This window comes from Parus major, chromosome 14, assembly GCF_001522545.3.
Source record: "Parus major isolate Abel chromosome 14, Parus_major1.1, whole genome shotgun sequence".
NCBI classification, from domain to species: domain Eukaryota; kingdom Metazoa; phylum Chordata; class Aves; order Passeriformes; family Paridae; genus Parus; species Parus major.
The window spans coordinates 9051266-9074722 of NC_031783.1; the positions used below are offsets into that span (position 1 = coordinate 9051266).

Sequence of the window (23457 nt, forward strand, 5' to 3'; positions counted from 1 at the left end):
GCGCACGATTTAGCCAGAAACTTTCAAAGCAAAGTTGGAACAGCTTCATCCCTCAAAACCACAGCCCTCTTTTGCCGGGCGGTACCAGGTATTGTCAGCTCATACTCTGAGGAACCCAGGGCCACCTGCCCCTCCTTGGGCTGGAGAGATGGGGGAGCAGGGCCACCCCAGCCCTGTGTTTCCCCTGCACAGCCCGTTGAGGTCTCTTCATCTCGGGACAGAGGTGTCCCCTCCTGTCCGCTGTGGGAGCGCCGAGCCCCCGGCGGAGGAGCCCTTCCCGCCCGCCCTGAGGGCCGGCTGCTGCCGGGCTGGCGCCTGAGGCTGCAGGGCGGTGCTGGGCCTGGCCCAGGGTCCCTGCCCGGAGCCGCCCAGCTCCTGCAGTGCAGGACAGGAGGCGCACACGGCAGAGGCAGGTAAAGCGCTCCGGGGTCCTGGCTCTCCTCCTCTTCTCCTGCTCGCTCTCCCTTTCCAGCCCGCACCACTTGCGGGTTCCCCCACTGCATGTGGTGCTTCTTCTCAGAGGCTGGGTGTGAAGGGGAAGGTGGGCACCGGCAGTGCAAGAGCTTATCAGAGAGAGTTGTGATTGTAAAGTCAGCCTTCTGGTTATCGAGCTTCAGATAAGGCAGCGGCTGCTTGGAGTGAGTGATAAAATGTCTAGGATTTCTGTACGTGGAAGGGTGGCTGTTCTGGGAGTGAGAGGAGAAGGCGGTCTGGGAGCTTCTCATAAGCGGGGCGTCCTGCAAGGGTGACTTGTCAGAGACCTCATCACAGCATATGCAAGGAACGGGCTCTGGGGAATTGCTGGATGGGATCTGCAGGAGATCCCCACAGCGTGATTGGGACTGTCTGGAAGTTGCTGTGAGCTGCAAACCGATCTGTTTCACTCAAGAAATTAACTACTTCATCCCACAGATTGTCTTGCCTAGCAGGGCTGTTTCACAGCGGACCTTTTTGTGCGCCTGCTGATTGTCGCTTGAGTTAGTCAGGATGAAAAAGCACTTTTCTTAGCATTTAATCTCCTTATATGTTACGTTTGCATGCTTTAATTAAAATACACTCCCTGATCAAAGTGAATGAATTGGAAAAAACAAATCGAGACTGACATTGGAAGCATCATTTAACCTGTGCCGAGTAATCAAACCTTACTGCAAAATTGTTAGGGCACAGGCAGAAACAAACACAAGTAAGTTCATTGTCTAAGAAACCAGATACATCTGAATGAGAGACATTTACTGTGGTGCTCCCAAAAGAGTAGCTGAAAGGGGTTTCAGTGTGTGTAAGAGCAGGACAGAGGTAATAGCTTCTTAAAGTCTAATGTTTAAATTTTTCATCATCTGTTAGTTGTAGTCACTTTTATTACAAGACTGAAGTTAAGTATTTGCAATACACTGAAGGCTGGAGCTTGTTGAAAGATATTTTCATAAAAGAGTACCTTGGTACTTGAGATTAAACAGTCCAAGAAAGGTGTCATTTATCAAATATTCAGATCTGTAACTCAAGCTGTGACAGAGAACTTTGGGGGGAAGAAAGAGAGAGTGAGCACAGAATTCAGCAACAAAAAGAAATGCAGAAATTCAGTGTCTTGCAAATAAACCTTTGAAATGAGGGAAAGGGAGACAAAACCTAACCAAGTCTCTTTATGGTCAGAGACAATTATTTGGCCAATGGGACCCTCCATGGCATTTGGTAAATCAGGGGCTAATCCCAGTATAAGAAGCTGCAATCTGTAGATCAAGGCATCATCTAATATCTCAGATTAATTGGTTGTTTTACCTGTGGGGGTGGTGTCACTCAGGATGAGCAAAGGGTCAAGCTGAGGGTGCAGAGACAGAAAATCCTCTCTGCAGTGTGGATTGGAGCAGCTGATGGCCCTCAGAGCTGTGGAGGGGACATGGCTGCAGAAACTCCTATGTGAGTGAAACCTGCCCAGTCTTTGCTTCCTTTCCACCCAATACCAAAAATCATAATTTGAGTTGCATTACTTCTGTGTGCATCCTTGTCCTCCAAAAACTAGACCAAAAGCAACACATTCATTTTGTTTTGGACAACTGTGAGACAATTTTTTCTGGTGGCAATCAGTGACAGCCTAGTGAAAAGCTCTGGGTATACCATTACTGCCCTTCCAGACAATTTATCTTTCAGAGGTCTTTATGCTGCATAGCATAGGGCAGCAGGGATAGCAAGAGCTACCAAAACATCTCTTTCCACACAATCTGTCCAAGGTGGTGGTGAAACATTGATGGGACACTTCTTGTGAGTACACAAACCTCGGCTTTGATCTGTCCAGGTGAAGTAACATGGTGTATTTCCCAAATGTGTGACTTTCTTTCAGAAGAGTGTAAGGATGTTTTCTCCCTTTTTTCCAAGTGTGGCAGCAGGGAAGGGGAGCGCTCCTTCCCCCTCCCTGTCTGGAGCACCCTGCAGGGACATGGGACCAGGGCCAGGCTGTCCTACCCCTGAGTTCAGAGATCTGCAAATGGAGGGTCCCAGACCAAGTCTGCAATGATCCTGCAGGCAGTTTAACCAGCTAGGAGAATCTTAGGGTTTGTTTGAAGCTTCTTTATTACTTCCTTTTTCATTCAATTTATCTTCTTTTTTATCTGATTTTAAAAGGATATTTTTTGCCTGTTTTAACAAAACTGCACTGAAGTCATATTGAGGTGCAGTGTAACTTGGTAAATAAATGGTGCTACAAGGAAGAAAATTAAATGACCCACTTGCTTTAGGCAGATATAGCTGGAGATACAGGGAGTGTACATGCACTCTTGGTGGACTTGTGTTAGCATAAATTGTATCTCTATCCTAGAAAAAGATCTAAATTAAGAGTTTGGGAACAAGAAGCTTTGGATTGTTCTGATCTCTATCTGTACTCCATAGTATAGGCTGTCTCTGATTTATAGCTCTGAAAGTTTGTGGTGAATATTGCCTTTTGACTCTGTTCTTCCTATTTGCCTTTTCAATTCAAGTATCTTTTTATTCTAAAAAACACCAGAAGAAATGTCCAGACTTTTGAAGATGTGTTTCTTGTTGATATCAATGAATCATGCTGAGATTACTTCCAGTCAGAACTCTGAAGGTAAGACCAGAACTCCTGTCTGAGGGGTGTATTTTGTGGCATGGAAAAAGCTGTGTGTAATAAATTAGGTGTTGTTTAGTAACTGGGAGCATGGTCTCTGCTCTCTTGGCTTCATAGAGCTATGCCAGCAAAGAATTTCACCAAGACTGATTATTATTGAATGGCCTTTTTTTCCCCTCACTGTTTTTCTGTAAAAAACTGCACATTAAATGTTTGCAAATAAATTATATATGTATATATAATCACTACATACAATCAATGTATTTTTGTGTAACACAATTGAATGATAAAGCATTAAATTAACTTCTAATAACAGGATAATCTTTTACAGATCTGCCTCCATTGTTACACAGAGCTGTGGTTAGTATTTTTATTTGATCTCTCTACTAACATTTTATATTATAATCTAAAAATAATAATTTATTACATATATTTGTAATTTTTCCTTAGGAGGAAGTAATAGCTGGGAAATATCTGAATGGTAACGTACACAGTTCTTCCCACATACACTTCTGAAATGAATTAAAACTCAGTATCTCACCATAACTTTTTATGTTCCATTTTTTATGTGCAGCCCTCCTAGATATACTTTATTTTCAAAGGTAATGTACTACTCTCCCCCTCTTGATTTTTCAATATTATCTTGCACGTCAGATATGATCTGTTTCATTTCCACAGAAGCTGGAACATTATGGATAGAATGAAATTTGTGCATATGATTACTTGGATTTAGGTCTCCTGGGAGGAGCATTTCCTATTAACAGGAAAAAACGTGTTTGTCATAAAAAAGGAAAAAAAAAATAGAATGAGGCTGAAATATTTGCTACAGTTTTCAGAAGTTTTGATAATTAACTTTGCTCACGTGTCCAAATGGCTTCTTAAGGAAATTAGATGCAGTTCCAGCTTTCTGTCCATGTCCTTCTTTCAGTTTCACTATGTCCCCCATCCTCCAATTCCTGGTGGCTTTTGAATTATTTGCTAATTTTGTCCAAATCTGAAAGAGCAATATAAGCCTCAAACACCATTCCACTCCTACATATATTGAGGAAATCGGTGGCTGTGTAAAGAGGACACAGTGAAATTAATGGCTCTGCTGAAGGAAAGGCAGCAGTTACTCCCTGTACTTCCTGCAAGCAGATCAGAACAGTCATAATGGGGTGCCAGAAAGCATATGCCTTGGAGATGGTACTAATGGCAATACCTTGGAAAGTTGAGTTTATTGTGGGTAGCTGTGGAATTAGATGGAAAAAATTAATTAATTCCATTCCCCATTGAACCATGTATTTTCATTGTGTTAAATAGATCAGCTATTACTCTGGCTAGACAAAAACCAGAATACTTTTGTCATTGTAGTGTTAGTATCACTGTTTCCCTTTTTCTTTTTTACTCTTTTAATCTGCTATTTAAGTTGTTATAATTATTTTACTGGCATTTTTGGTCCTGTTCTCTGTTACAGCTCTAATGTCTGGACAGCAGATCTGCTTACAAAAGTCATTGCATATTTTCATGCCCAGGAAGTTATGTTTACTGTTAGCAGCCTCCAGGTTTGTGACAATTAAGATGCATGAAAATTTTTATTTGAAAGGGAATTAAAAAAACTCAACCTATCTCTGTAGCCAAAGCTAGGTGGTCAATGATAGAGGTAATTAACACATCTACAGTGTAGCAGTGAAATAGGAATGGGTTGTCTTTTCCCCCGAAGATTGCTGGAATATGCAAGGCAGAAATAACAGTAACAATCTTTTTTGCTTTTCCTCTGATGGAAAGCAAAAATTAGGATTTTTTGTGCTCATTGTTTCTGAGTTGAGTGTATATAAATGCTGTTTCCCCAAAAAATGACGGGTTTCTCTCAGATTTTGACTGGCTGGAGTTCACACTGCTGCTTATGGAATGAGAGGCTCCAGAGCATCCTACAAAATTCCTCCACCTTTTAAATCTTCTCTCAGTGCTGTTTTTGTAAATTATCGATGTGAAGTTGTTGCAGGAAGGAGTTGTTGTTCCTCCTGCTGCTGAGGATTAGCGATGAGCTGCTTTGAGTGGAGCTGTACCCAGCTAATCAAACCTGAGCCCCTCCCTCGTCCCTACACTCACTGAAACAGGGAAGTGTCAACTGTGCCATCCCTGAGCCTCAGGCATTCCCAGAAGCTGCACAGTACTTGAGCCCTGTTCCGAGCTCCGTGTCCCTGTCACAGCTCATGCTCACCTGCATTTTCCTGCCACTGCCCCTTCCCTTTGTCACGTTTATTGGTAGCCTGAGGCTCTCAGCAGGCTGAACCCCGAGGCACAAAGGAACTGTGTTAATACTTGGTGGTGGCAATGCAAGTTAAGCAAAGGCAGCAAAGAACAATTGCAACTCAAATTCCAAACCAATTCTGAAATAATTCTGTCAGGAAATAGAAGGGATTTTACTCCGGTCTGCTGCTAATGAGCCTTACATTTATTTCTGTTCCAATGTTTATGATTGCCCTTCCATTTTTCAAAACAGACTTGAGATTGTTAACTGGTAATGCAGCTTGATTCGAGAGAGAAAATTATTGGTGTATGACCTGTTAAGAGATTTCTCCTCCCATCTAATTGCCCATTTCCTTCCTTTTTAGAAACAATATGCACATGGTAACTGTTTTTATTTTTTAGGCTTTTTTAGCTCTTAAAAGTATCATTTTCACATCTCTGCTGTGTGAAGCAGAAAAGCTTTATTACTCTTGTTTTATGAAGTGAGAAACTGAGGCATCTTTGTTAAAAAGCTCTCTTGGGAGGACTTCTTCATGAAACCAAGAATAGGATTTGAAAATTACTGTCTTTCAGAATGCATTTAGATTATTTTTGTTTTCAGTTTGTGTGGAGAATAGTTATTTTGATCATTGGCAGCACGGACAATACAGAGCTAAGCACTTAGTTCTCCTTGAGCACAGATTTTCAGGGAGTAAAAATACAATAGTATGAGTTTTATGTATATTAACATATTTTTCTATATTTCAGGTGTCCATAAAAAGTTACCTGAAGAACCTTTTATATCAGCCCAGGCAGCTACTGTCTGAAATGCAACACCTTGATCAGCAGCAGTTCCAGACTGCAATGAAGTACCTCTTCAACAGCAAAAAGGAGCATCTTGTGAGTTTTCACTTGTGAAAAAGAAGAGCTGCTGTCAGTGGTTTATATAAATGGAAAGGGACTCGCAGTGCAGGCCCTGCAGTTACTTAACTGGCTTGAATTGGATTCAGGACTCCCTCTCCTCTTAAGTTAGGCTTAGTTCATTTAACTCTTACTGTCTAAAGAGCAGTAAGGGTTGTTTCTGCAAGTCCAAGTTAGTAATTTGGATTTTCACTGTAATCAGTAGAGAGAAACTCATCTCCAGAGAAGAGTTCACCCTCCTACAGTAACACCCAAGGTAGGTAGGGCCAGTTACTCTCAGGGAGTATCTTCTTTTCGGTGGCTGGAAAGAGAGCCAAGATGTCTAAAGAAGGTGAAATTAGTAGTTTTGTTAATCAGCCATTTGAAATATCTTTCTGGGTTTCATTCTGGTTTTGTAAAAATTCAAGCTGGTCTCTACCCAATGCCATAAAGGAATTACCTGAAGTAATACAAACATCTAGTAGTTTGCAGCTCTTTTTCATGAAAACAACATTATATTCTTTGTAGAGAGCTCTCTGCCAGACCTCAAAATTACCAATATATTGAATTAATCAAAGATGTTAATTTAACGCTTTGTTGCTTGCAGGAAATTGGAAATATTATTCTTGATTGGGGCAAGACTAGAGAGAGAATTTTTCAAAGCCCGGGAGTAAATAGGACCTTGTTTCTTGTCACACTGGATAAATGCTTCCTGGCTCTGAGTGCCCTGGACTGTGTGGATATCCTGAGTCAGATTCTGCGTGTGTCAGCAGTGAACTATCTCCAACCTGATGTCATAGGGAATCTCCCAAACCTTCTGCTGGAGGATGCTTTCAGAAATTTGTAAGCCATTTATTTTTCAGACACAATTAATACTACATTGGATTTGCTGACTATTTAAAAAGAGGTTGCTATACGGTCTCAGTCTGTTTTCCAGATACAGCTTTCTGCTTATGTTTAAAGAATGTTGTTTCTAAAATAATTTGTCTAGGTGTCACTAAAAAAATGAATAGTTAACTCATTAGTGAACTAACATGCCTATGTATCACTTAGATCATCATTATTCAAGGACCTCTATGACAGAACTTCAGCAAGCACTCAGAGAGCTCTCTATGGCTGGATGAAGCAGATTCTACAGAAATCTTACAACATGAGTGGTATGTTACAAAGTGTTTTCCTCTTGCTTATCATAAGAGAAAAGCACTCAGCAAAAGGCCTGTCCATTGAATTGAATTGTTTCCCCATTTTACACAGGTCTCTCTAAGAGTAGCTGTCTGGAATGCTTTTTTCTGCAGAACACAGTAAATATAATGTGTTTGTTACTGATGACAAATAGTTCTCCAAAGATACTTGAACTTAGAGAGTAGTATCATGCTATTGTTAAGGCTGGAAAAGATCTCCAGGATCATCAAGTCCAATGACTCTTCCTCTGCTCTGCACAGAGGAAAGTGTATATACACAGTGTCTTTTTCTACTTCTCCAGTCTTTTCTCTCTGTACTAAGTCTGAAATAGGATACAGTGGCCAGGTGCTCTGCCAAGGCATGTTGTTCTTTCCTGAACTCCTTTTCAGAGGAGAAAAACAGCTCTGGCTCAGGATACATTATCCTCTGCACTGTTTAAAAACACAAAAGAAATGCAGGATTTTGCAAAAAGCACATGGCACCAACTTGATCAGCAAAGGGACAAGATAAAACCAGTTAAGTAATCCTGATTGGATGCATTTTCCCACATCTGTTTGCCTGGTTAATGTGCCTGAAACAGCTGTTCCATAGCTGGGACAGGCAGGATGGGCTCCACAAGGGGGCTGTGCAGGGCACTGAACCATCTGAGCCAGTGCCTGGATTTCACTGAACATCCCAGCACAGCTGTCCTGGGAGCATTTTAGGGTTACAGATGTGTGTGTTCTTCCTATTTCCCTAGAAATCAAAGGTTAAATCCCCACTTGCTTCAGTGAAGCTAAATTTGCCTCCTGGGTCTCATGCCATTTGAAAATATCAGAGTAAACCAGTAAGTTGTAGAGAGGAGGTTCATGCTGCTGCTGTGAAGTGATGTTAGTGCCAGTGCATTACTGGGGAAGCAAAGATAGAGAATTTGCCTGGTGTTACTCAGCAGTCCTGAGAAAATCCCTCAGCATCATATTGGGTTGTGTCTGAAGCATTAGTAAACCCTCAGTTCATGGAAGATCACCCAGTCTGGGAGGGACTGGGAGTTGCTTTGCACCTTTTTCCTCCCTGGCTGCTGCTTCACATGCCAAAAGCAGCACAGATGTGAATCCACCCCCAGGGCAACAAGTGTGGTCTGATTCCCAACTGGTTGTGGCAGTGTAAACCATTAGCCCTGGGCAGGAAAGCTCCCTCATGTTTATCTGCACTCCCCAGACCACAGCAGAATGCAGGAACAGTCCTTCAGGAGGGTGGTTTATTCACTTTACATGTGGATAGCACTGGGACCACCTGGGATAGGGATCAGTTTTCGGGGATCACAGCTGCCATGGCTGGTAACTGCGAATCTGTTCTGTTAAAAACCACAGTCAACATCATTAAATGGTGCTGGTTTGTCTTTAGCTCTCTTGTCCTGTCTTTCAACTCTCATAATATTCTGGGTAATGGGAGATAATATCACTTCAAAAAACACAGGCCTGACAGGTCTGCTGGGATCATCATCTTGTCTCAGTTAAGAAGCTTAGATCTATGTTTTCAAAAAAATCACTTAATGGAGTCCTTCAGCTTCTGATAGATGCAAGCTGCTTTTTTCCATCTCTGGAAAACTCGTCAAAGTGCACTGATGATTTTATTTCAACAGAGTTGTATCGGCACTGCACACAGGAATGTGTTCAGAGGTGTCACACACTGAGCCATCCAAATGACAATACCCTGGAGAAAACAGTCTTTGTGGCTCAGGGTACACATGGAGTCCATAAATATGTTTTTTCTCAGGGATATTTGGATCTTTATTTCATTTTCAATCCTTGGGAGAATGTTACTAAATGAATGCCATTTTTTAACTGTTATGTGGTGTTTTGTGGTTTTGTCAGCCTATTTCCATGTAGGTATTTGAGCAGTTTTTCATTTTCTCCATTATTGTTATTGCATATTGCTGAAATAAGTGGCATCATCAGTACTAATATATAAGATATATAAAGTACCATGCCTCCCTGATGTTCTTAAATAATACATCTGATTAGGAAAAGTGAATTTTAAAACCACTGCTCTATATTTAATACTTTTGGGTAAATTTTTCTTGTCCCACACTTTATCTAGTCTCTGTTTTGACAACATAAAACATTAATTGTTTTTATATGAGAAAATTTGACACACTTGAAACACTATTTCATTTTTATTAAAAAATTTATGGACTCATAAAAGTGTGGTGCTAAAATGTATCAAATTAATGGAATCTGACTCTCTCTGCTAAGGATTTTTCTGATTTGCAGATTTTTTTATTATTTAATAATAATAATATACTGGGTAAAATATGTTTGAAAAGGAATTACTTTCTTAACATTGTAGTGAGTATTTATTTATCCAAAACAGAGTTCAATGAATCAACTTCTTGGGTCACTGCTGAAAGCTTATGGATTTTGGGAAGATACATGATCCATCTCCCATTGGAAGAAATATTGAAAATTAGTCTCAATGAAGTAAGTAACAAAGTGTGGTTGGATATGTTATTGCCAAGTAATGTCAGCTACAAACAGTATGAACACAAATGTACACCTAAACATGAAAAATAACTTTATATATTTTATTAATTAAAGAGAAAATATAACGGGAAAATATAAATGTATTCTTTATAAAGTTCTATATTTTTATTTTTAAAGTGCCTGTTGTTAATATGTAATTATTTATCAGTATTAGACTTCTGTGACTCCTACTGAGGGGAACCAATGATAGAAGACCCTCAAATTATATGACATTTTGGAAGAGAATCACTCACTTGGAAATACTGATTTATCCAAATCTTCTTCCTTTCTCTATAACATGAAAAGGCTCAATTAATTTTGAGTGTCAGACACACACTTTGTAGGATTCACTGTCTCACAGTGCTGATGCATGGTTTTGTTTGTGCTGCTCAGATCAGACTGTTCATTAGCTACGACAATGCAACAAAGCAGTTGGACACAGTGTATGATATCACACCAGAGCTTGCACAGGCCCTCCTGGAAAGGATAAACTCATCAGGATTTGATATGAGGAACACTTCAACTATCTACAGGCAAGGCTGCTTTGCTTTTTCTGTTATGGCTGTGTATGGATGGAACAACTAAGGAGGAAATGTGGCACAGCTTTTTTTTGTTCCAGCAGAAAAATCTAGGCTGAAATCCAGCCTTGTTTAGCAAAAGTGAAGAATTGCTACTTTATGAATTTTTGGAGGTGTGCCTAATTAGCTAATGCTTTGTCTCCTGCTCCACAGTGAGGAGATGCCTGTAGCATTCATAGGAAGTCTGCAGAAGTATCTGGGGGACCCAGGCAGAGCTCCATTGCATTGTAGAGCAATAAAATAATCTGGAACAGCAGGACATGAGTTGTCTTGGCTGCTTGAATCACAGAACATGGAGGTGTTTTGTGGAAATCATGTTACAGTTAGGATTGAAGGAAGAAATCTCAACTCCTGCCAGCCAGGACTGCAAGTGGATTTTAATAGATACGAGTGTCACCACTGAAGCCACAAAGTGGTGTAAAGCCTGACCTACTGTCCTCTGTTCTGCAGGGTAGAGATGAGCCATGCTTAAATGTTTGAATATTAAATGTGTAAGCAGGAAACTGAATTTTCAGGGCTGTCAAATCTGCACTGAACTAACTTTAACAATAATAAAAAATCAAAATAAACTGCAGCAAGCGTGAGAAAGCTCTGCACTCCACATTTACATTTACATTGTCATATCAATGGATGTATTTAGTCCCTAGACAATACTGTCTGAAATGATTTGTAGTCTCCTCGGGGGATACCTTGGAGTTTTAAGCTAATGGAGAATATGCTTTATGGCTTCAGAGCTCCTGTCTTTACTGCAGTGCAGCTTGCTGACTTCCATGTAGCATTGCTCATTGTCGGAGGAGTAAGCGAGAGAAGAGTTATGCCCACGCTCTAAATTTCAATGTCAGAAATCTTAAAAATGATTTTGTCACTCACAAGAGCTGCCGTATTCTCACAGATGAGAAAAATGTCATGCTCCATAATCCTTAATATATTCCATTTTTACAACACACTTAGTTTATGTTACTCATTTTAACTATACTGTTGATTTAAATGTGCTTTTACTTTTAAGAAGTAGTTACTCATTTCTGCTAATCCCAAAGGAGATGAAGAGCTTTGGGTGGCTATGCAATAATGCATCAGAATATAATTATTTGTTATAAAAATGCTCTTATAGATGTTTCTTTGATTTGTATGTTGGTTTGATGAATTCACTTGAATTGATGTGTTGCTGAAGCAGTGTTTTGTTATATCACTGGCAGGTTGTTGTTGAGGGACTGGAGGAACTAAAAGCCTTTATGTGCTGCAGAATTTGACTGAGTTTCTGGTTGTGCTGCAGCATTGTCCACTGTTGATTTGATTCACATCTGGACATTACTTCTCAGACTCTGCCTGTGCCTGTCTCACTGAACTGTGGAAAAACAGGGACTGTAGCAGGAAATCCAGTCTTTGGCCATATCTTTGAGGTTCTTATTCTGAGTAAATTATAAACGCAAAAGCTGAGAGTTTACAGGGACACGGAATTGACTCAAACAAAGTAGCTTCCTACAAACCAGTTCATTCCCATCACTATAAAATTCAAAGTCCAGACATAGTGATGCACAGTTCAGAGCTCTTTCTTTGCAAGGCTGCAGGTCAAGGCAGTAAATAAGCACAAGGTGTAAGCCAGAAGGACACCTACAGATGGCCCTTCCCTATGGTGGCGTGACTCTTCCTCTCCAAAAACTATGGCTGTGGTTGGACTTTACAGAGGTTAATGGAAATGTTGACTTAAATATTACAGCATGGGAACTATGAAGGAAAATTATCTCAGTCCAAAACCCTGCCTTGCAGACTGCAAGTTGTGCTGGCACAACTGAGCCTCAGTGTGGTTTCTCCTAACCTGTGTTGAACTGAACATGTCTCCATCCATTGGCCAGTCCTGTGTTTGATGTGAAATACAGCAGGCTTTGTTTAATCCTAAAATGATAAAGAGGCCATGTTGTGCCCCAGCTGCTCCTCTGAAACACAAATGAGTTGTATTGCATGTAAAATCCAAGCAGGACTTAGAGTTCAAAATATCAAATCAAACCAGATAAGAACCCAACAAGACACTTATAGAGACTTAGTAATAGCCCTCCATCATTTTCAAGATTATCCTGTCAAGGGGAGTGGAGTCATTAACTGGGACAATCCAGACATGGACAAATGGAACCAGAACAGGTAAATTCTCAAGCACAATCCAGACAAAATTCAGCTGAATCCAAAGGCCAGTGCATGTTCTCATACCCCTGTTACAGGCTGAGTTTTAAAGACTGCAGTTTGAGGCATTCATGACAAACTGAAGTGGCTAAAGCTGTGATCATAAAGAGAGAGTACCAAGCTGTGTTTCCGTTTCCTAGCAGTGACACCTTTTATGTCAGAAAGGACCTAATGTATTTCTGCTCTGTAGGCTGGGTTTGTTGGTTTGCTTTTATGATGACCTGGAACAGATGGATGCAGCTGTGGCCCGGGCTCTACTTCATCAAATGATTAAATGCAATCAGCTGAGAGGTTTCCAGGCTGAGGTTCATGAGGTGTGTACAACACTTGTTCTTCTTGCCTAACATAATCCTGTAAACAGAGGAGGAAGGGTGTTCTCCTTAAATAAGGAAAGAAATGAGTGAAAAATTATTTGGACTTAAGAAATAAGGGAAAATAGTTCTTGAGAATGCAAAGAATAGAAACCCATTTTGAGTGCTCATTCTTTTCTCATTCTGTTTCATATTCCTGTTCCATATTCCTTTCACAACTGTGGTTCTATTTTTGAAATTTTATGAAGTGTGTGAATATTTGCCAATGCCTATTCCAGAGATTCCAGTTAATGTTTTGGGTGGTAATGGAAATTGGTTCTTGGCAGATTTTTACTTCTGATCTGCTCTTTTTGTTTGATTTAGCTCAAATCTCAACTCCTGAACATTGCCATGCAAAACCAGACATTGAATGATACCCTTGGATCTCTGTCAGATGCTGTGGTTGGACTCACTTCAAGTCAGCTGGAATCTCTGTCACCTGAAGCAGTGCATAATGCTGTTGCAACATTAAACCAAGTCTCTGGGTGGGCAAAAAGCCAAGTTATGATTTTATCCAGTAAATATCTCTCTTATGAAAAGGTACCTCTGATAACAGCTTTCCTACTTTCTGTTTTTAAAAGTGAAATGGCTTCTTCTCAATAATAACTGCAGATTTTGAAAAGTTTAGTACAAGCATTCTGTTTAGTTAGTGGCCTGAAAAATGTGTTTAAATTAAATAAAAGCATCCAAGATTGTACTCCCAAAGAAATTTTCTAGTAACAGAATGGATATTTGGATTTGGCGTTTGGATATATTATTTTGTCTGTTTCACTGCTCTAAGCAGAATTTGCATGATCAGAGATACCAGGATGTATACTCAAATATATTGTAATGCAAGGAATCAGGTCCTGGTTGAAGTTTCAGGAAAAGGAACTTCTGAGAAACTTCAGGCATTTGTTCTGTGGGCAGACATGGAAAATGCATTCCCAGGCAATAAATGTATTAACTATTTAACAAGAATAGTTTTGCTTTATTTACTGATCTTTGCTTTTAGATGTATCTGCTTTTCTCAAGAAAACTTTCTGTTTGCTTGTGCTGCTCTCCCTGCAGGTTTTATCATTTTATAACGTTAGCCAAATGGGTGCCTTGGTGACAGGAATTGGCACCCGGTCACTCCACAGCATGAGCCCCAGGGAGCTGGCTCAGATTATTCGAGGCACAACGTCCCAGTACTTGTCTGACTTATCTCCTGCACAGCAGCAGGGCATCCTCAGGAAGGTGATTACAAACTCCAGTGTGTGGCAGGTTCTGTCTGTACAAGAGCACAGTAACCAGAGCTGTAGAGCATGAATTAAACCAAGATGTGTCCTTTAGCTCAATGGTTAATGATTCCACTGTTTTTTTTTTCTGATCACCAAGTGTATTTTGAAGGCTCTCCTCTTGCTTATTTCCGTTGTGTTCTTAATACTGTTGTGTTTTTCCTTTATCCTCTTAAGAGAAATATTACAGAGTAGACAGAAGGGCAAATTCCTGTAAATCTAAGCATCACTTCAGAAATGCCATGTATTTCTGTGTTTCTCTTTTTAGGTAGCTGCATCTGGAGATTTTTCTTCATCAGTCAAAGATATACAAGGATCTTTCTTTAAAGAAGTCTCTCTTTCTGGTTTATGGAAGCAAACTGGATTTAATTCTTCAATGCTGAAAGAAAAAGAACTAAGAAGCAGCCAGGTAAAAATTGTTATGCAGTTTCCATTCCACTGAAATTTAGTGTGATGGGAGAATTGGAAAAGTGGTGTAATATATTTATGTTCAAGGAACACAGGTAAAAGGAAGGAACTGCCCCAATTATATCTCAACATAAACACCAAAGGGCATTTAGAACTCAGGCAGCACTATGAGACAATGCTATGGAAAAGAAAGCATTAATATGTTGAATTTAAACCCACAGGTTTCAGCCATGTAAATTTTCTCTTTCCAGTACTGGATATTAGACATTTCCATGTAAAGTCTTTGACTTGGTTCAGAGAGATTAAAGGTTGGATCAGATGATCTCCAGAGCTCCCTTCAGACCTAAGTTTTACAGTGCATGTGAGCCTTGTACAGGTTTAACATCATCCCATAATGCCAGTCAGTGATGGCTTGTCTTGTGAAGAAAAAACTCAGCCAAACTGGATGCCAAACCTTTTGGTTGTTTAAGCTAGACCATAAAAGTACTTTTAGAGTACATGAAAGAGCTCAGAGTACAAAAAACATGCACTAGTTACTGTCTCTTAAAACCGGATTCACTAAAGTTACCTTTAATTATGGTGGGTTTATTTTCAGGCTTTGTATCTGTATGAATTAGTGTCCAAGGAAAACTATCCCGTTGACCTTCTAAGGTATGCACTATATCTCTTTTGAAATGGGGTTTAAGACTAGTTTTTTGATGAGAGCAACTTTGAGGTAAACAATATGTGGTTATTATGTATTACCTTATGTTTATTCATTCTTGGATAGCACAGGATAATTCACCTTCCTTATTAAAAAGGGTATTCAAAACCAAAATCAGGATCAAAGCATTGCAGAGGTTTGGGTGTTTTAAGGCTTAGTTGGTATTTTTCAATTTGTTAGCGTTTTTACTTTCAAGAGCTTTTTAATTACAAGAAATGGGAGAGGTGAAGAAACTGTGTCTTAGGATGGGATTGTGGGGAATAGGGACTAGATCCTGCTTAAATATTCAAAAGATTAAAATTTGCCTTTCCTATCAGCACAGGACAGCTTGTGAAAGGACTAACTTGTCAACTCATTGAAATGATGGACACAGACATATTTTTAAACAATTTTAAATTATTTGAAATGAATCTTCATCTGCTTTCTCCATATCAGGTAAAACAAAACAAAACAAAAAATTAAAAAGTATTTTATGTACATAAACCTACTACACAATATCCAAATTAGATAGATTAGAACTTGGTTCCTTCTATTTTTTCTTTGGCTTTTTGGTTTTTTTTTTTCAGAATCCTGTATATCAACTTGTCTGTTAGCATATTTTATTTAAATCTTTTATGTGTGAATTCGTCTGTTATGATACTTCATTTTGACAATTTCATTTGTCACTTACAAATGCAAGAAATTCCTACAGCCCTTCTGACTTGTTAATTCATGAGTAATCTGTTTGGAAATACATTGAAGTTTCAGAAGCATACAAATGTTCTCATATTCCCAAATATAGAATGTTTCATCTCTGACGTCTACAAAAAGAAAGCTAAATAAAAGCCAGATAAAAGGGTTTAAGATCCTAAATTTTTGTTGCTTTTAGGTTAATTGTTTGGCCTGGAAATTTTGGAAAGTCTCCAATGCATCCATTCCTCCCTTCCTCTTACTGGCCCTTCCGTGAGTTACATCTTAGTCTATCTTACCTTCTGAGCACTTTTCAAATAATCTCCACAGTCCTGAAAAAACTGATGATTCAAATAAATGGTAATTTATCAAAGTGATCACTGAATGTAGGCAAAATCTGTCTCAAGTCAAAGTTGGTTATACTTTGTGCCTTTTAGTACAGCACATTTTTGTCACCATTGTGGATTTTTCCCCTCTAGTTAGGTTTATTTGGTTTAGGTTTGCTTATTTGTTTAGGGGTCTTTTTGAGAGTGGATATAGAAGACAAAACCACTGGGTACTGCTGAAGCATATTGCTCTGTATGGTTAGAAGCATTCCAGTGTGTTTCAAGACATTTGTGTAAGTTAGCAAAACTTAGCAGTGACAGCTTTTCTCCTTAGGAAAAAAAAACCTTGTGTATTGATGAGAACTCCTGAATTGTAAAACCTGTTAATTCCTTCCTTTCTTTCCTTATCTCTTTCTCACTTTCTGTTTCTTCTGCCCTTTCTCTCTTTCTTTCTGTGTGCCTAAGGGACTGAGAACCCTTCTTTTTGTGGAATATTTCTTAACTGAAAAAAGTAAGAAAATAATTCCATTTGAAAAGGCTTTACTCTATTTAACAACTACAAAACAATAATAGAAAGACTTTAATGCAAGGCTACCTACAAACTGCAGCTCTCAGTTATTTGGCAACAATTTTATGTTGCTTGTTCAGGGCTATCAGAATTTACTGGTGCTGTTGCCTACAGAGCCTGGCAAGCCTGGGCTGTGCAGATGTGGGATGTGGCTTTGTTTGCAAAGGTTGTCTGCCACTCTGTGTGGAGAGGAGCATAATTTTGTTTAATTTGGCAGGACTAAGACTACTTGTGGTCCTTAGACCACCTACCACATCTTTATTCATCTGAGAATTATTCCTAGTAAAACAGAGAAAGGGAAAAACTTCTGACCTGTAGACAGTCTTGTTTCATATGGTGTTAAAGCATCTCAGAGCACTTTCATCCACTTGAAGCTATTTATAATTGTTAGCCATTTTTTGAAGTTCAGTTCAAGTCCTGATGGACTGGAAGAAGATGAGTGTTGAAGTAAGGCAAGGGTTAATTGCAATTTTTTTGGCCTGTCTGGTTTATGATTTTTCAAGTTCAGCCTTGTCTCTAAATATTTCTGTCATCAAAGATTTCATGGGTATGATTGTGGGTGTATGAAGGTCAGGTTTGCATTCTGAGACCTTTTGAATTCTTTCTGCAGTTCTGAGTACCTGGAGTACGTTACAGGTCCTTTGTGTGTCCCTTTCCTTGAACGTCTGGGGAAGACTGGAATGGACCTTCTGAACCCAAGCCATCACAAAAGGGATGCTGTTCTGCAAAAAGTACAGGAGTGCTTGGTGGGTATGGCTGAGAGGGGTCAGCAGAGGAGGAGACACCATGGAGGAGGAGAGAGTCACCTACATGAGTTCTTCACCCATCCATCTGTATTCTTTTAGGGGTTTATGTGCTGTATCAATTTTATTGTTCATTCCTTAAGGAAACCTTTTTATAGCTTGCTTAGCAATTTTCTTTGACTCCATGCATGTTACAAAGTGTTCTCACAAAATGTAATTGCTGGCCAGGACAGCCTGGAGCTGACCAGTTTGCACCTGGAGCTGCTGCCCTGGCTCCAAGTGCCAGTCCAAGCAGAGCTGTTGTGGCACGGAGAGCTTCATGGGAGAGGTGGTGGTACCAGGAGGATTTTGTGACTTCTGCTGTCTGCAGCACTCCTCAGTTTTTAGGGGAAACTAGTTCTTTGATGTAGCTGTGGTTATTACTGTCCTTACACACAGTACCAGCTGTATAATCCCCAGTGTTTTGGCAGCTGCTTGAGAAACCCCTCAGAGCTCAGCCTTCTAACAGCAAGAGCTTGGGGCCCCTCTGCTGCAAGGGGCCGGGTGAGGGCTGTGCTGCCAGACAGAACTGCCCCAGCTCTGCAGGTGCTGGGTGGTCACATTCTTTATGTGTGATTCAGTATGGAATAAAGAATACTGAAAGCTCTGAGGAGTGCTTATGAAATATCACCAGTTGGATTGGTAAAACAAAAAATGTAAGGCAGTCTCAGCAGAAATTGTAGATTAAGTTGCCAGTGCAAACTGTTGTGTCTTTGTTCCTTAGAGCTTAAATGAGTTGTGATGCAGCTGAATGGTACAGGGCAAGAGCCAAGGTTACCTCTGCCAACAGGGCAAATGTTTCTTGTTTCAGAACAGCTCCATTGCTGATGAATATGATGTTGACCTCCTTGGAAATCTAATCTGCCACTTACCTCCAGACTTTCTACATGACAGAATGTCCCTGAAGGCAATGGCAGCAGCCCTGCATCAATTCAAACTTTGCCAACAGCTCAGCCATGAGCAGAAGAGTGAAATTAAATACAAACTCCTTCAGTTATATGGGTAAGGCATTGGATACACCACCTTGGTCATGCTGATGGTTAGGCCATGCAAACACCAAGCATTTGCTTTGCCCAGATGAACTGCAGTGGAAACAGCAACAAAGCACCTTCTGTCACTGCCCAAGCTTGGGGTCTTCTCCACTAGAATGCCATTTCTATTTTTGTGTGTAATGTGATAACTGTGGAACAAAATACAACCCCAGGGGCACCCTGCATGAGTTAAGTCCCAGAAGAAAAGGAGAGAAAGTGTAATGTTTGGGGGGCAGGCAAATAGACTCACTGGCCTGGCAAGAGAAAGGGGTTACAAGCAGAGAATGGTGCAAGAATGCAAAGAATGGGAAAATAGAAGTGGGATACTAGGTGTGCTGGTGTGAGAAGACAAGTAAAGAAGACTGCAGGCACCTGTGGCAATAGGAGAGAGTAGAGAAGAAGCAGAGGGATATAAAGTTTGAGCATCTAAAGCAGCAGACTAGGCAGCATTTTGGGTGTCACTAAGGACTCAGAATAGGAGGGTGAATGCAACCTCACTGGTTATCAATCATGTAAAGAACAAATCCATCCTCTATCTGGCAAGAATATACTGTTTCTCTCTTGCATATTCCCTTAGAAGAATCTTGCATCTGAAAAGGGAGACTGGATGTGCAGTTTCTAACCACCCCTTAGCCCCAAAGTCCGTGACTTAATCCACCTAATCAGGTTAGATGATGTTCAGCTTCCTACTAGTCAGCATTTTTCCATGATAGAATAGCTGTATTTTCCAGCAGATTGCACCCCTGCATTGATCTTGATACAAATTAATGTTATTGAATCTTGGCACACTGTGCTAAATAAAATTTAACTTTATTTTATATCATTTAATTTTGAAGATATTTAAACATCCTCATAGTGGAGCAACAAAGCAAATAAAGTTGTTTGTAGGAGCATGAGCTAGTAACAAATTTGTTACTATCCTCTTCTGTAGGCTCTGTCAGGTTGAAAATAAGATTAGATCTAAGTGCTTTATTCAGTCTCCCACCAAATGGGTTGACTAACATTTGTCAGATTTGGATGATGTTTCTACTTCTCTTTTGATAACCATTTTGCAGACTACTATTACAATATGAACTGACAGAAAATGGTAAATTTTCTTTCAAAGAAAGAATTATTTCTCCCTGTTCAAAGACTGTAATGCTAAGAACACTTGACTATTGAAGGAGAGCTCCATCACCAAGGTATTTGAAGGGTTTTTCTGATTATATTGTGAATTCCACTAATGCCCCATGTCCAGAGAGATGAGAAAATGCAATCTGATGCTTATAACAATGAATCATTGGCATAGAACTGCCTGTGTTTTCTGTGTGATAAAGTATCATAAAAACACTGAAGTTTTAGTATTATTATTGTAACATTCTTTGTTAATATATTTTTCCAAATATTTTTCAGCTCCTCAAACAACTGGACAGCAGAAACAACATTAGATGTTGGACCATTCATAGCTCTGCTGTCAAAAGAGGAATTAAATGTCCTCGCTGAGAAGGTATGCTTTTATTAAAAACTTTAAATTTGTAACAGATATTTTAGAACTTGGATTTATCAATGTCATAATGCAGTCTAAATTTTGTAACCTGGATGCTGAACTAGGTAAATAATTCTTTTGTCAAGGAACCCTGTGTTAATGTTTCACATATCCTTGACTCCATCAGAGAGATTTCTTCTTGAGTAATGTTACTATAAACAATTACTTGCATGTGTACAATGACAATTTTACATTGTCACATAGGAAAAAAAGGGGCATTTATAGTGATACAGACTCCTTTTTGGTACTTTACACCTTGCAGTGCTCTTTACTCTATCCTCCTGCCTTCCAACCATAAAAATTGTGTTTCTTATCCTGTTATTAGTGGGATAATACTGATCCAATTAGCATTTACTCATGTGGCCCTTTGCCCTGAGGCCAGTGTAGCACAAGTAACAACAACTGATGGCCTCAGCATTGCACTTTGTAGTTTCCTTGCCCTCTTTAGTTCATGTAATCTTAATTATTTTATGCATAGGAGTAAACTATACTGGAATGAGGGATTCACTCTTCAGCAGAAATATGTGAACACAGTCAGTAGCTTTTCCACTGGATATAGTGCTTATAATTGACCAGATAGAATAGGACTCTTCAAAGGAAAGGAAGGTGTCTAGCAGGGTGGAGGAGAGAGGTCAGAAAAGCCTAAAGAGGGCAAACAGGTCAAAGTTATTTCTCATAATTTAATTGGGTCCCTATCCTCAATTCATATACTTATCTGGCAAATTTAAAATAAGAAAAATGAAGCCCAAAATGGTGGAACTCATTGCTCCAGGAGAGGCTGGACACAGATGCCAATCAGGCAGTGCTCAGGTGTTGCCAGAAGCTGAGAGGGCATACAGGAGGGAGAATCGCTCAGAATTTGCTTTGTTCCTCATTTTTTCCCCCTCAAATGTGTGCTGATGACCCTTTCAGTAGCAGCCAATTACTCTTTTCTGAAACATCTGGACAATGAGATGAGACTGAACTGTTACTAACCCCTGCTTTGCTAAAGTCTGCACAAGTCTTTCTTCACAAATTGATTGGTTTTAAAAGGAAGAGAAGCCTTATTTATTTTTTCTTTCCTTTTGAAGTTCCTAGATACCATTTTACAAATAGCAAAGACAATTGGAGCAGTTTCTTCAGCTGAAGAGCTTCTATCAACTGTGTTCGAGTCAGTCTCCAACAGCACTGGCAGCATCCACTCATCCCTCAGCAGAGCTGGTCAGTATTGCACCGGGTGGGGCCTCTGCAAAGTGCTGCCATTTGGGGCTGAGATGGTACAATTCAAACAGACTTTGTCTCATTTTGTCATCGTATGCATTCTGAAAACCAAACAAAAAAAGTGAAGTATTGAGTAACTTATAGACTTTCAGCAAAAAACAGTGAGAATCTTCATTCTGCTGCTCATCAGAGTTGTATAATGCACTAGTTGCTGAAACACTTTAATTACAGGATTGCATAATTAAGCATTTCCTGGGATCTTTCTGAGTGCACAAAGGAAAAAAGATGAATGATTTGAATTAGAGGGGTTTATTAATTTTAAATTTTTTTTTTATTTTTACTTTGTAATCTAATTGAAAACCCTTGAATTAAAAACCTGCGAAGGTGACAAGTTACTGTTGTGCCAAAAGATTGCACATAGTTAATCCTTTGCCAGACATGAGCATATGGTGACTGATCTGTTCTTAAATCTGACAGTGGTGGCACTGCGTTTTTTCTGTCCAAATGGACAGAGTTTGTAATTGTCTAAAAGGTGTTTTAATTAGCAACCAAACTAATCTATTAGAATATCTGGTGACAAATGCATGATTTTCTTTATATAAGATAGATACTCTGACTATATTCTATTATTATAATAACAACTATTCTTTCTCTTATCTGAAATTATCACCCAGGCAGAATTTTTAAGCTGTGCCATCCTGTGCCATGGAAAACAGTCCTGCTGTGGGGGAAGCTTTTGAAAAGCACCAATGGGAATTTAGACCCAAACATATTCAAGGAGTTTCATATTGTCTGCCTTTGTCTTTGAAAATCTCCTTCTTGGTTCTCTGCCTAACAGAATAGAGGTTCCAAGCTCTCAGCAACCTCTGGGCCACCATGGAAATCCATCTGCTTGTATAGCAGGAACTCTGTATGATGTGTCTCTGGGAATGAATTTGCCTCTTACAATGCTGTATTCATAGGCAGAGAGAGGTGCAGGGAGTTCTAAGAGTTGAGTTTTTTCATAGCCTGAAACAAAACATGACCTCAGTTGATCAGAGGAGTGATTACACAATCATCAGGCTCTAACAAAAGCAAGACTGAGCTGGTGAATAGCAGGGTGTCAGTTAACCTATATGCATGAAATTCACTCTTTCTTCAACAAGTAGATCAGCAGATCATAAGCCATATTTTTTTAGACATGGACCACAGGACTAAAGGTTCAGCAGCAGGTATTTCAGTCTGCCTGTGTCCTTATGTGTTCTTTTTTAAGCCTCTGGATCTGCATGAATCACAGAGACTTCTCTAATCAGCCCAGCTCATGTCCAGTGCAGGTGCAGAGCTCTCTCATCTGCAGTGCAAGGCCAATGCAAACCTGCCAGCAAAGCTGATAGTCTTTGTCAAAGGATAACTTGGCTCCAAGGCTATGGAGGCTCCTCAGTCTTCACTTGGGGTGCACAAGCTGAGCTGGAGGGAATCTGGGAGATGAGAAGTTGAAGGATTGTTTGTGCTACTCCAGAAAATGCTTCTGGTATTGAACTTCTGTTACCAGACATAATTTTATCAGCTCCATACAGCTCACACAGTAAGGAATGAAGTTTAATTACTGATTTGTAAATAATACAAAAAAAATTGGTATTATGAAAATTACATTGATGAAGATGCAGAATAACATTGATGCATTTCATGTCACCAATGCTATGTTGTGTTTCTCACAGACCAGTTGTGAACTAATGTTAATAACAGTAGTAATTACCAGTTACAGAGTTCTTGCTTCTATGTCTATATCAAGATTAAAAACAAAGGTTTTAAGGTGCTTAAGGCAAGATGGAACATGAAAAGCAAACCTTGGGAATTGTGTCTGAGATGCTACCAGACAGCAGTGGCAGTGCTGGAGAAAATTTAGATTTTTCACCACAAGCACTGAGATATTATAATGTAAATAAATGTTTTTTGTCAAACTAAATGTATAGCAAAAGGAAGAGGAAAGTGGCATCAGGTCAAAACTCTAATTAGTATTTCCCTCTTTAATTT

The 23457-nt window shown here is 39.6% G+C and overlaps 1 protein-coding gene across 1 annotated transcript in view; it reads left to right on the plus strand.

Moving 5' to 3' along the window:
* Window positions 1-347: 347 nt before the first annotated feature.
* OTOA (otoancorin) overlaps window positions 348-23457 on the plus strand; it is a 36354-nt gene continuing 13244 nt past the window's right edge. Inside the window, exons 1-21 of the mRNA XM_033517837.1 lie at window positions 348-3076; window positions 3408-3436; window positions 3527-3557; window positions 3651-3678; window positions 4533-4620; window positions 6056-6187; window positions 6795-7030; window positions 7241-7344; window positions 9722-9828; window positions 10264-10403; window positions 12814-12937; window positions 13298-13513; window positions 14024-14191; window positions 14501-14641; window positions 15236-15291; window positions 15661-15778; window positions 16212-16285; window positions 17517-17652; window positions 18500-18690; window positions 20112-20205; window positions 21315-21444. Of these exons, the coding sequence (XP_033373728.1) occupies window positions 2998-3076; window positions 3408-3436; window positions 3527-3557; window positions 3651-3678; window positions 4533-4620; window positions 6056-6187; window positions 6795-7030; window positions 7241-7344; window positions 9722-9828; window positions 10264-10403; window positions 12814-12937; window positions 13298-13513; window positions 14024-14191; window positions 14501-14641; window positions 15236-15291; window positions 15661-15778; window positions 16212-16285; window positions 17517-17652; window positions 18500-18690; window positions 20112-20205; window positions 21315-21444 (2422 nt within the window). The 5' untranslated portion in view covers window positions 348-2997. The remainder of the gene's footprint in view (window positions 3077-3407; window positions 3437-3526; window positions 3558-3650; window positions 3679-4532; window positions 4621-6055; window positions 6188-6794; window positions 7031-7240; window positions 7345-9721; window positions 9829-10263; window positions 10404-12813; window positions 12938-13297; window positions 13514-14023; window positions 14192-14500; window positions 14642-15235; window positions 15292-15660; window positions 15779-16211; window positions 16286-17516; window positions 17653-18499; window positions 18691-20111; window positions 20206-21314; window positions 21445-23457) is intronic.